Source organism: Neoarius graeffei, chromosome 5 (assembly GCF_027579695.1).
Source record: "Neoarius graeffei isolate fNeoGra1 chromosome 5, fNeoGra1.pri, whole genome shotgun sequence".
Lineage (NCBI taxonomy): Eukaryota > Metazoa > Chordata > Actinopteri > Siluriformes > Ariidae > Neoarius > Neoarius graeffei.
Genome location: NC_083573.1, coordinates 25327386 through 25341407, shown reverse-complemented (window position 1 = coordinate 25341407; position 14022 = coordinate 25327386). Strand labels below are relative to the sequence as shown.

At 39.0% G+C, this 14022-nt stretch overlaps 1 protein-coding gene across 2 annotated transcripts in view; it reads left to right on the top strand.

Annotated features, from left to right (window-relative positions):
- Positions 1-13189, top strand: part of gtpbp10 (GTP-binding protein 10 (putative)) — an 80973-nt gene extending 67784 nt beyond the window's left edge. For both annotated transcript variants that reach the window (XM_060921434.1, XM_060921436.1), the window contains 5 exons: positions 3938-3990; positions 10729-10836; positions 10942-11019; positions 11713-11836; positions 12720-13189. In XM_060921434.1, the coding sequence (XP_060777417.1) occupies positions 3938-3990; positions 10729-10836; positions 10942-11019; positions 11713-11836; positions 12720-12976 (620 nt within the window). In that variant the 3' untranslated portion in view covers positions 12977-13189. The remainder of the gene's footprint in view (positions 1-3937; positions 3991-10728; positions 10837-10941; positions 11020-11712; positions 11837-12719) is intronic.
- The last annotated feature ends 833 nt before the right edge of the window (positions 13190-14022 follow it).

The window sequence follows — 14022 nt, the reverse complement described above, 5'->3', positions numbered from 1 at the left end:
GATCCAATCACTGGCACCAGCTGGATCTAATCCTGACCAGGAAGCAAGATCTCAACGGTGTGTTCAACACTAGAAGCTTCCACAGCTTCCACTGACCACATCCTGGTCCATTCCAATATATGTCTCATCCTGCGTAAAATGCATCACTCCAGATCGAAAGACTGTCTGCGCATTAACACCTGTCGATCATCAGATCTTACCAAAATCCAGGAGTTCTTGGAAATCCACAAAGCATCACTGGAAAACAGCCATACAGAAGCAACGACTGTTGACTCCAAATGGAAAGACATGCGTGCTGCTGTCTACCAGTCAGGGCTGGAGGCGTTCAGGAGGAAGGAGCAGAGAAACTAGGACTGGTTCGAGGCTAGCTGGCAGAAAATGGAACCAGCAGTGGAGGCCAAGTGCAAGGCACGCCTAGTCCTTGAGCTGCGTGCTTGCCAAGCCACACGGGATGTACCGAGGACTGCGTGCAGTAAGTGCCAGCAGATGGCTCGTCGCTATGCCAATAACTACTGGCTGAAACTCAGTCAGAGCATACAGTCTGCAGCTGACTCTGGAAACACGGGCAGCATGTTCATAGACATCAAGAAAGCAACCAGCCCAACTGCCATCAAGAGCGTCCCCCTGAATTCCAAGACAGGAGAGAACATCACTGACCAGTGGAAGCAGATGGAGAGATGGGTAGAGCATTACCTTGAGCTGTACTCCATGCAGAATGTCGTGTCTGAAGCAGCGCTGAACGCTATTCATGACCTGCCTGTCAAAGAGCTTGACACTGACCCGGGCAAGGCCATAGATTGTCTGTCAGCTGGGAAGGCCCCAGGAGTGGATGGGATACCTCCAGAGGTGATCAAGCATGGGAAAGCTGCACTGCTTCAGGATCTGCACAAACTACTCTGCATGTGCTGGAGGGAGGGCTCCATACCGCAGGACATGTGCGGCACCAAAATCATGACTCTGTACAAGAACAAGGTCGACCGCAGTGACTGCAACAGCTACCGGGGCATCTCCCTACTCAGCATCATTGGCAAAGTGTTCGCTAGAGTCATCCTAGCCTGATTACAAGTCCTAGCAGCACACTACCCAGAGTCTCAATGTGGGTTCCGACCAGGCAGCTTGACCATCGACATGATTTTCTCCATCAGACAGCTGCAGGAAAAATGCAGAGAGCAAAACCAGTCCCTCTTCCTTGCCTTCATTGACTTGACGAAGGCCTTCAACCTTGTCAGCAGGAACGGACTGTTCCAACTTCTGAAGAAGATAGGCTGCCTCTGAAGCTGCTGGCCATCGTTGAATCTTTCCACAAGGACATTCACAGCACAGTATGCTAAAATGGAGCAGTGTCAGAACCGATCCTGATCTGCAGTGGAGTCAAGCAGGGCTGCGTCCTTGCCCCGGCACTTTTTGGCATATTTTTCTCCATGCTTTTATCCTACGCATTTGACAACAATGAAGACGGAGTGTACCTGCACACATGATTTGACGGAAAGCTATTCAACCTAGCCAGACTCAGAGCCAAGACCAAGGTCAGGCATGTCACCATCAGAGAGGCCCTCTTTGCTGATGACGCTGCACTGGCGACACACACTGAGGAAGCCCTTCAGAGACTGATAGACTGCCTTGCGCACGTGTGCAACGAGTTTGGCCTCACCATCGGCCTCAAGAAGACGGAAGTGATGGGACAAGGCACCAACTCCCCTCCTAACATTCACATAGGGGATTATGAGGTCAACTCTGACACCTTCCAGTACCTGGGATCCACAATAACCTCAAACCTCTCCCAGAGATCAACACAAGAATCGCAAAGGTGATCCTTTCCAAGCTTCACAAGAGGGTGTGGTCAAATAAGAACCTGACAGAGAACACCAAGATGCAGGTGTACAGAGCTTGCATTCTCAGCACCCTACTCTACTCCAGTGAAACATGGACCACATACTTCGTCCAGGAGAAGAGACTTAACTCTTTTCATCTCTGCTGCCTAAGAGGCATTCTTGGAATCCAGTGGCAGGACAGGATCCCAAACACTGAAGTGTTGGAGTGCTCAGGCTTGCCGACCGTCTTCGCTCTTCTGAGCCAATGTCGCCTCCGCTGGCTTGGCCACGTTTACTGTATGGATGAGGGCCATATCCCCAAAGACCTGCCATACGGCGAACTATCAGAGGGTTTTAGGTCTTGGGGCCATCCCCGGCCACGTTTCAAAGACGTCTGCCAACGGGACCTGAAAAGCGCAGGAATTGATGTCCAGGAATTGATGAAAGCCTGGCTGAATTGCGTGGACCCTGGAACTCTGCCATCCAGAGCGGGGTGAAGCAAGCAGAGAGAAGCCACATCAACTCGCTGAGGAGGAAAAGAGCCACTCACAAGTCAAGTCCTACAGAGCAATCATCCACAACCTACATCTGTCCATCGTGCAGGAGAGACTGCTACTCCTGTATTGGTCTACATAGCCACAGCAGGAAATGCAACTCATGGCAGTGACTATACTCTGGTGCAGCAATCATCTCTTGAGACGGAAGGAGGCAGACGACAATGTCTTTGGACTGTGGGGGAAACTGAGGGTTTCCCAGAGGAAACCCACGCAGACACGGGGAGAACATGCAAACTCCCGTGGGCTCAAACCCAGAACCTTCTTGCTGTGAGGCGACAGTGCTAACCTCTACACCACTGTGCTGCCCTTTGTTTGTTTGTTTGTTTGTTTGCTTTTTTAGAATAGAATCCCTTTATATGTGGAGCAAAACCCATGAAAACATGATGCAGTGGCTGAGAAAAGGATATGAACACAGAATATATGTGACAAATAATAAATACAAAATTATATGTTACTTTACTGTCTTGATTCCTGACTTTTCAGACATCCTGTAGAAGCTTATTCATCGTTCATGACTTCGGTGTTAATTTTTTATTTTAATTAATTTATTTAATTTATTTATTTTAATCACTTTGCTGATTTAAAATAACTACCATTTTTAAAACTTGCAGGTAACAAGTATTAGGCTTGTAGCGATATATTGTGCAATTATAAATTGTGATACAAATTTATTACTATTTGAATTGATGAAATTTAAAAAATCAATTGTGATTATTTTCAGGCTGTGTAATTTTTTTTTCTTTTTTTCTCTAGCTGTAATTGCTTTATTTAGACAGCCATTTTATTTTATTGCCATTTTAGCATCTCAGGCTATGTCATGGCAGGATGATGTCTTGAAAAAATACCAATGAATGATAGAATAAATAAATAAAATTATGTGGGTAAGTAATAATGTACAGTAGTAGGAATATGCATGACTTCACCCTAAACAGGAAGCATCACAGTTCTAAAATGCACAAAAAAAAAACCAGATCTAAAATGGGAAAGAGCTGTTTTGTGATTGTACAAATAGATTTAAGTCGTCAGAGCTTTCATTTTACAGATTGCTGAAAGTGAAAGAAAAGAGAAGAAAAAATGGAGGTAAATTTGGATAAATTAAATTAGGCAGTTAGGTTAACGTGGGGCAACCTTGGGCTGAAGTACCCTTGAGCAAGGCACCTGACCCCCAACTGCTCCCTGGGTGCTGTAGCATAGCTGCCCACTGCTCTGGGTATGTGTGTGTGCTTTTTGCTCATGTGTGTTCACTGCGTCAAATGGGTTAAATTCAGAGGACGAATTTCACTGTGCTTGAATGTACGAATATACGTGTTAAATGGAAGGGGGAAATTTATTATTTATTTATTTTTTTATTTAACAGAGTAGTTAAGTTGATAAAGAATGGGAAAATAAATGTTGCATATTTTTTTTCTTCATTTAATTTTTTTTTTCAAAAATATGGGGAAAATCAAATCATGAACCCAATATCCTGAATCGAGTCAAATTGTGAATTGGGTAAATCATTATGTGTAGCTAGTATATTAACACACTGTTTTTATTGTATTATTTATTTATTTATTTATTTTTTTACAGTCACAACTCTGAGACCTGAGATTGGCAAGGTGATGTATGAGGACCATAAGCAGGTAAACAGCTTCTTTAGTACATAAAATCTGCAAAACATTCATTTTTGTCATGGTAAAATAGCCTGGTATCATTAATAGCATTATGATATTTTACATTTTTAAAAATATGAAAATTTTGGAATTTACTTTGCCAAAAAAGGGGAAAAAAGTTTTCTCATTTACCCATTTTTGTTTTGATTGGTCATCAGTGAATGATCAGAATGGACTTTATGTATTCTGTACTTCAGAAAAACATGGTGTTGACCTAATTAGTGCAGATCAGTGTATTGGTATTTAATTATATTACACCGTCATCTTAAAAGCTGTGGCTTAAAAAATCTTAAATGCTGTGGCTTTCTTTACATTCTCCTGGTTATAGTTAGAATGTACACATCAAGAATATTACATGGTTTCATGAAGATATCAAGTTTCTTCGAGTGGTGAACATATTCATGGGTTAGCAAAGAGAAGGAGTGAAAATATTTTCAACATGAGAAGATAAACTTCATATCTTTGCACTACTATGTAATGTTCTTTATATTATATAGACACATCCACAAAAAATGCAAGTTAATCAAAAGAATTTTAAATTTGATCTGGTTCGCCATTTTAACAATGCACGTCAAGTCAGCGGGAAAACACTGGAAGTGACCTCATCGAACTGAAATATGGGCCACTTTTTCCATGGAATAAAAGCATGTATTCTGTTCCCTTCTAGTGGGTTTGTTGATCGCATGCAGTATTGTGATCGTATCGCTTATCCTCTGTGTATTATGCCACTCTCCCCAGTGGAGAATCAGTGTGCGATATTATGATATTGCATGTTGTCAAGATAACATGATGCCACACGTCGGTGCTCATGCGAAGATCCAATGACAAAACTTTTGTGCTGTGCATGCGCACAATCATTTCTTTGTTAGCTGGGAAAGAGAGAAGATGAGGCAAATCCAGTGCTAGGTTTAAGTGCTAAATAAATAAACTGAAAACTAAAGACGCGCTGAACACCTGAAAGGCTAATAAAACTTCATGATATATTCTTCATGCATATTTACAAGAGAAAAACATACCAGTCAACATTGAAAAACTGGAAAAAAAGACAAGTCAGAGATATAAAACTTCCGCGTGAGTGAATGACTGTGACGGTTTGTAAACAAACATGGCCACGAGCTTTGCTTCATTAAAAGCAGAAGTTTTTGAGAGAATTTTGGCTGCCAGGTCACTCCATTGTGTGTAGTTGTTGATGTTGATTTTGAAAGTAACTAAGTAAATTACACAGGGGGAAGAAAAAATTATAATAATTTATTATTATTATTATTATTATATTTGGCTTGATTGTGCTAACATTGGCCTGCGCTAACACTACACCAGCGAGAAGGTAACTGGACTATTGCGCTAACAGCACCGAGTCGCAGGTAAGCTAGCGCTGAGCTTTGCTACTGTTACGCCGGCTGGAAGCTAACTGGACTGCCGCACTAACAGCACCGAGTCACGGGTAAGCTCGCATGAGCCTTTGAGAGAATGCTGATATGAAGAGTGTATATGTATAACAATAATATTGGCTGGCTATTTTTCATGGTCTATCAGATATGTTCCATTCAGCTACTCATCTTTGACTCGTTCAGTATCATGCTAGCTGAATGGAATATATCTGATAGACCACTTGAAGCCAACTAATATTATTTAAATGTCGCTCAGATCCGCGATGTATTTCGTCTGAAAAATGCAAGTTTTTCAACACGAGAAGATTTATATCATGGTTTTGGTTCTCCATGTCCCAGATGGAGCTCGTATGAAATATACAAGTGGCATATTTCTCAGTAAAGCACTCATATCCATATGATATAAAACATTATGATTACATACCTGTAGTCACTTACAAAGAGTAGGCCACCATACTATAAAACTGTTATGATTGACCATGATGGTCAGTGGTCCGAGCAGGGTTCCTACACATTTTCAAATTTAAAATTCCAGACTTTTTCCATACTCAAATTCTCAGGTTTGGAGACTTCAGCGAACAAACAACTACTAAAAGAATTACTTGAAAATCAAACAGGTACTCACATTATGACATACCACCAAAATGCATACCATATTTAGCTTGGCCTAAAATTTGTATCAGTGCCCTGTTTTTTTCATAAATAATACACATTACACAAAATACAGGATGCCACTCTGACGCACACATATCTGATGCACACTTCAAGACGTTAAAACACAGGTGTGTGAAGATGTCAAGCACATACAGGATGTCCCGAAAAAAAATATATACACGCTTTTAATCACTGTAAAGTACTGTATGTGTTTATTAAAATCCATGTAATTTTCAAAGAGTAATAGAATTTACAGACATTTTATTATTTAGTCACCGCCTGTTCTCAAACTGACATCCATTCTGGTCCAGTCACTGCTGACAATGCAAATCACATTCAATTCTCTTGGTATTTTTGGACATTCACTTTCAGTGACTGTTGCAGGTCTCATAGCGTAGACGATAAACGTCAGTTAGAGGCAGTGATAAAACAATAAAGTGATGTCTGTAAATTCTATTACACCTTGAAATGAAATGAATTTTAATAAACACCTACTTCACAATGATTCAAAGTGTGTATACATTTTTTCGGGACACCCTGTATGTTGTGCACACACAAGTTTACTGAAGCTTCTAATTTGAAAACAGTCATTATGGCATTTTTTGTATTTACTATTGTGTTTTATGAAGGTCCTGTGTTAGTTCCACTGTAGATCACATTTTGTCCACATACCAAGAGATGGCAGACGTGGCCACCCTAACCAGTATGTAATGGCTGCAGTGCCCTTGAGCAAGGCATTTAACCCCACATTGCTCCAGAATCTGCGCATGTCACACACAGCATGTGTGGTTGTCATAAAAATAAATAGCCGTGAATCGTGCATGGATTGAAAAAGTCACTTGGACATTTAAAAACAACTCACTGGAATTTAAGACTTTATAATAATTCCGTACAGAATAACACTGTTTGCCGTAACATCGTATTTACGTAACTTTTCCGTACAAAATACGGCCAATCCGTACTAGTAGGCATCTCTGTGTAATGTAATTATAATAATGTAATAACAGCATTGTTCAGTTTATATGTACGTTTGCGTACACAGCCTTCATATTTTTGTTGGCAGTTTTTTTTTTTTGTCTTGGGTCGCTTGTTTTCAGGTTCCATGTGCCTTATTTTTCTAGCAAATTCTGGCAACACTGCCAAATAAGCCATAAGCATTTTTACACTGACTGGAGCTATGATGTGTGTTCACGCGTGTTCAAAAGGCGTTTTGTAGCAGGGGGTTTTCCTGCGTCTTGTCCAAAGTCTTGCAAGAAGCAAGCAGGTTCAGGGGGTGTGGCGGAGCGCATGCCAGTACAACAGAACACCCGTTTCCCTCCCTCCGCATTTCAACACATTTCTTTGGCAAAATTCAACTGAATGTCGGAATGTTGAACTTCATTTTACTATGTAGCGGCAAAGGTCTGGAAACACAAATATTTCTCCATACCCTAATTTCCATTTTACATACTTTTCCAGACCTGGAAAATACTAAAATCAAATTCCATACTTTTCCATACTGCGTAGGAACCCTGTCCGAGGCAAATTTTGCTTGGTTTAGATCTTATTTGACACTGCTACCAGTTATTAAGTGCAATATGACGTCACACAAGGTTCTGTTTTAAGTCCTCTCTTATTCTCCGTATACTGTACATTGAGCTCCTTGTATATATGATTTATAACCATAATACAGCCCCAAATCAGAAGAAGTTGGGACAGTATGTTAAAATTAAAACTGAAAACAACAATTTGTAAATAATAGTTGACCTGTATTACATTAGATTAGATTCAACTTTCTTGTCATTATGCAGAATACAGGTACAAAGCCAATGAAATGTAGTATTGCACTCAAAGCAATACAACACATTATTTTACCTTTTTACTTCATTAATTTTGTTTTTTCAAAATAAACACATTTTAATTTTTAGTCTTGCAACACATTTAAAAAAAAAAAAGTTGGGACAGTAAAGCATTTGCCACTTTATAACATTGTCATTCCTTCTCACAACACTTCAAAGATGTTTAGGAACTGAAGACACCAAGTGATAAAGCGTTTCAGGTGTTCTTTTGCCCCATTCTTCTTGCAAACAGGTCTTAAGGTGTGCAATATTACGGGGTTGTCGTCATATTTTTTATTTCAAATTTCGCCACACATTCTCTATTGGGGACAGAGGGAACAGGCACCCTCCTCTTCCACAGCCATGCCTTTGTAATGTGTGCAGAATGTGGTTTTGCATTGTCTCTTGTTGAAATATTCCTGGAAAAGATGTCGTCTTGAAGTCTGCATATGTTGCTCAAAAACCTTAATGTACTTTTCTGCATTAATGCTGCCATCACAGAAGTGTAAGTTACATTTGCCAAGGGCACTGACTTTTGGTCTTGTTGCTGGTAACAGCCTGGATGGTAATTTTTGTCTTGGGTCCAGAGTACAGAAGCTCCATTTCTTACAAAAAATGACCTAGAATACTGATTGGTCTGACCACAATACATGTTTCAACTGTGTGATTGTCCATCCCAGATGGCTCTGAGCCCAGCGAAGTTGACGTTGCTTCTGGACATAGTAAACATAAGACTTTCTTTTTGCATAGTAAAGTTTTTGTGGTTGTAACTCCTACATGTTACAAAGATTTGTCAAAGTAATCCTGAGCCCATGTGGTTATATCAGCTATAGATGAATGACAGTTGTTGATGCATTGTTCTGAAGTAGATGGTTCTAAGGGATCAGAGATCATGGGCATTCAGCCTAGGCTTTCGCCATTGCCCTTTATGCACTGAAATTCCTCCTGATTCCTTGAATGGTTTAATGATATTGTACACCATAGAGGGTATAATATCCAAATCCCTTTTTATCCCCCACTGGCCGAAAGGCCTGAAGGGGGTTTACTGTATGTCGTGGCGATATCCGTCCGTCCATTTCAGAAGGGTGCTCACCTTCTGAAATCAACTCTCTCAATTTTTGGAGGAATTTCACAAAACTTGGCAGGATTCTTTGGTATATGTTGGTAGTACGCATATTGTAATTTTGTTAAATTCAGTCACATTTTACCAGAGTTACAGCCCTGGATTTACAAAATTTATAATTTGATAATTTCATGAGTGTGTTTTCCTTCTGAAATCAACTCCCCTCACAATTTGTGGAGGAATTTCACCAAACCTTACAAAGAGGCATTGTTGTATGTTGGTCCTACGCATATTGTAATTTCGTTAAATTTGGTTGCATTTTACCAGAGTTACAGCCCTTGTTTTACAAAATTATAATTTGACAATTTCATGAGGTTTTTTTTCCTTCTGACATCAGCTCCTCTCAGTTTTTTGGGGAATTTCACGAAACTTGGCAAAAGGTATTGTTATGTTGGTAGTACGCATTTTGTTCAATTCGGTTGCATTTTACCAGAGTTGTGGCCTTGATTAACAACCTTGTACTTTTCACAATTTCATGAAGGTGTGCTTGCCTTCTGACATCAACTCCTTTCACAATATTTGGACACATTTCTTGAAGCTTGGCAAAAGGCCTTGTTATATGACAGTAATATGCATATTGTAATTTAATTTAATTTGTGAAAATTTTTACCAGAGTTTTGACCCTTGATTAAATAACTTGTACTTCGACAATTTCATGAGGGTGTATGTTCTTCTGAAATCAACTCCTCTCACAATTTGTGGAGGAATTTCAGAAAACTTGACAAAAGGCTTTGTTATATGACAGTTATTGAAATTTTGTTTAATTTGGGCAAATTTTACCAGAGTTATGCCCTTGATTATTAACAAACTTGTACTTTGGCAATTTCATCAAGGTGTGCTTGCTTTCTGAAATCAACTTCCCTCACAATTTTTATCCCCCACTGGCCAAAAGGCCCGAAGGTGGATTATGTGGTGGTGATGTCCGTCTGCCCATCTGTCCCGGGAAGGGTACTCACCTTCTGAAATCAACTCCTCTCACAATTTTTGGAGGAATTTCACAAAACTTGACAGCATTCTTTGTTATATGTCGCTAATATGCAAATTGCAATTTCGTTCAATTCAGTCACATTTTACCAGAGTTATGGCATAGTTACCAGCGGGGGATATTGTGCTCTCGGAGCACTCTTGCTGTCTTTCTTTGAGGAGCATGTTTATTTTTAAACATTTCAATAACTTTTTGTTCATGCATTTGTTGACAAACTGGAGAGCCTCAGCCCATATTTGCTCCTCAAAGACTAGGCCTTTCCTGGATACTAATTTTGTGCCAAGTCATGATTACAATCACCTGTTGACATCACCTGGTTCAAATCACATCATTATGTAATTGTTTTACCTCATTACTAGCCCTAAATTGCCCCATCCCAACTTTTTTTTTTTTGGAATGTGTTGTAGGAATGGGTGGTACATTTAACAAATTAAATGAAGTTGACCAGACAGAACATGAAATATCTTGGGTTCATATTGTCTGTAATGAAATACAAGGCAAAGTAAATTTAAAAATTCTTGCTTTCGTTTTTTATTTGCATTTTCCTTACCGTCCCAACTTTTTCTGATTTTGGGGTTGTGGCCCATGCCTTGTGGTATGTGGTTAATGTGTGTGTCTCTGTCTTGGGCTTCCACTTCTGCACTGATGATGATAGCGTCAGTCACCTTTACTTACAGTGGTCCTTTATCATGTTTGAAGTTCTGTGTGACCAGCCTTTTTAAAATTTTCTTTTTGTTATAGGTGTCCGTGGCGGACTTGCCCGGCTTGATCGAGGGTGCTCACATCAACCGAGGCATGGGCCACAAGTTTTTAAAACATGTAGAAAGAATGAAACAGCTCATGTTTGTGGTATGTGGTTTTATATAATGTGTGTGTCTCTGTCTTGTTGATTAACTGTTTATTTAAAATGAGCCCATATATACTATATAAAATTCTTTGTCTCTGATGTCTCAGGTTGATGTCTGTGGGTTTCACCTGGCCAGTAAAACACCATTTAGATCTGCATTTGAAGCAGTGCAGCTACTCACAAAGGTACAGCCTAGTGATGATTAAACAAACAAAAAAGCATTCAGAAAAGCAGAACATGTTCTTATTATTTAAAATAAAAATATGGATTACAGTAACAGTGAGAATAGCTCACTCTTCTTTGATCTAAAATTAATGACCATATTTATCACTTTATTCTCTACAGAATGATTTGCAAATCTGAAGCCATGTATTTCACTAGTCAACTAGTTTTTTCCCTGCCTATGTGTAGAAAAGTTCAGTACATGTGTTCTCATTATAGCGGAGCTCCCAGCGGAGCACCATACCTAAGAAAAAATGGTAAACCCATCGAGTCGATTTTTTGTGGTTTGTACGTGTACCACCAGTCATACACACCGCCTAGTGGTCAATGTTAGTAATTACCAGTCATACACACCGCCTAGTGGCCAGTGTTAGTAATTACCAGTCATACACACCGCCTTGTGGTCAGTGCTAGCCAGTAAAGAAATAAAACAAAAGAGACTGGCTATGTTATAAAAAAAAAGATTCTACAACCCAGAAACAGATGGGAGCTCCGCTTTTAGGCAGTGCCTAAATCTATATATTATTTTTTTTTTTATCATTTCATACTGGTTATCAAATTCATATATTTTTCATCAGGAGTTTTAATTGCCATCATCTTGTGAGAATGTGAATTTCATCTGCTAATCTCAGCCTGGACTTTGTCTTCCATGTCAGGAGCTGGAGTTGTATAAAGAGGAGCTGCTGTTGAAGCCAGCTGTCCTGGTGGTTAATAAGATGGACCTGCCTGATGCTGAGGAGAAGTTCAGAGAGCTGGAGACCCAGCTCGAGAATCAAGAGGGTGAGAACCCTGGTCGCTTCAGTAATTCAGAATAGTGGAAACAGGGTGTACCTGTGCAAAAAGTCCATGCAAAAGTCTTAGGCATATGTAAAGAAATGCTGTAGACCAAAAATGGCTCAAAAATAATGAAATGAAATGTTTCAACATTAAAAAAAATACTATAAACAGCAGTAAGCTTTAATAAATTAAACAAAGTCAATATTTGGTGTGAGACGACCTTTTTTTTTTTAAATATAAATAGTCTCAGGTACAAAGAGTGCAGTTTGATAAGGAAATGAGCTGTAGGTTTTACTGAGTATCTTGCAGAAGCAGCCACAGTTCTTCTGGACACTTTGACTGTCACACTTGCTTCTTAATTTTGCAGCAAAACCCAGAAGCCTTCATTATGTTTTCTTTTTTAATCTGAAAAGTGGGCTCTTCTGCTGCTCAGATACAAACTTTTTTTTTTCTGAAACATTTAATTTTGTGCTGGAAAATGAATATTTGGAACCCTAAAATGTTTTTGTATTGACAGAAATCATAAAATTGAAATCTACTGCAATGTTTGTATGGGGGGGGAAGGGTTCCAAAGACTTTTGCACAGTACTGTAGGTTCTCCATTCTTCTGTGGTGTGTAGGATGTTTAAGAACTAAATAGTTGGCATGCAACATAACTGGTTTTAGATGGCATTACAGAGTAAGATATCATTGAGACTCTGGTCATTGATTTTATAAGAAAATGGCATACTTTTTTCTTTTTCTCCCCCTCGTTGATTCATCCATTGAGATTTGTGTATCTGTGATGGTGGAGCTACTTTTCTGCCCTGCTTATCTCTATTAAATATCTTTAAAATTGAAGTTTCAATAGCGCAGCTTTCTTAACCCACTGCTCTCCTTTGTTCAGAGTGGAGTCATTTCCTGCCTGAGGACATGATACCCAAAAACTTTCTCCATTTTAAACACACCGTTCCTGTTTCAGCCCTGACTGGCCTCGGACTGCACCATCTTAAAGCAGTCATCCGTGAGTTACTGGAAGACCAAGAAACCATAGAATCAGAGAAACACCATCTAGAGAAGCTTCATGAGCTAAGACGGGAGATTCCTGTTGTTTCTAAGCCTGTTTGGGGCCAACTTCACCCTGAGCCCTTAAACTGGAAGTGAACCTGTAATGGTCATTATTGCCACCAGTTCACTGGACCTATAATCTGGACTCTTGATTGATCTCAGTGATTTGGTCTCCCATTAAAAGTCCACCAATAACTAGTCTCTTCTCAGAGCTGGCTGGAATGAAGAGGAAATAATATTTATGATTGTAATATTTTTACAGTCGTGTATCAATATAAGCACTGTAAATAAAACTGTTGCTTTATTTCACACTTCTTTAATTTCCTCTATTTTCCATTGTGTAGAAATTGTGGTGCAGCCTATCTTTCCTGCTATGAAAGCCTTTCAGTCCTCTCTCTCGCTCTCTCTCTCTCTCACTCACTCATATATATATATATATATATATATATATATATATATATATATATATATATATAATATAAAAATTTTTTTGCAAAAACAGCACTAGTCAAAGGTTTGGACACACCTTCTAATTCAATGTTTTTTCTTGATTTTTATTAATTAAAAATCACTTTGTATCTTAAAGTAATGATGGATGTTTCTCTTTACTAAGTTGAGCGGTTCTTGACATATGGACTACTACAGTTGTGGAATAGGGCTATTTACTGTATTTTTATTATTTACTATTTGATTTCAAACATATTAAGTAAGAAATTACACTAATTAACTTTTGATGAGGCACACCTGTTAATTGAAAAGCATTCCAGGTGACTACCTCATGAGGCTGGTTAAGGTAATGCCAATGGTGTGCAAAGCATCATCAAGGTAAACAATGGCTACTTTGAAGAATCTAAAACATGAAACGTACTTTTTTTTTTAAACACATTTTTGTTTACCACATAATTCCATGTACAGTGTTGCTTGAAAGTTTGTGAACCCTTTAGAATTTTCTATATTTCTGCATAAATATGACCTAAAACATCAGATTTTCACACAAGTCCTAAAGTAGATAATGAGAATCCAGTTAAACAAATGAGACAAAAGTATTATACTTGGTCATTTATTCATTGAGGAAAATAATCCAATATTACATATCTGTGAGTGGCAAAAGTATGTGAACCTTTGCTTTCAGTATCTGGTGT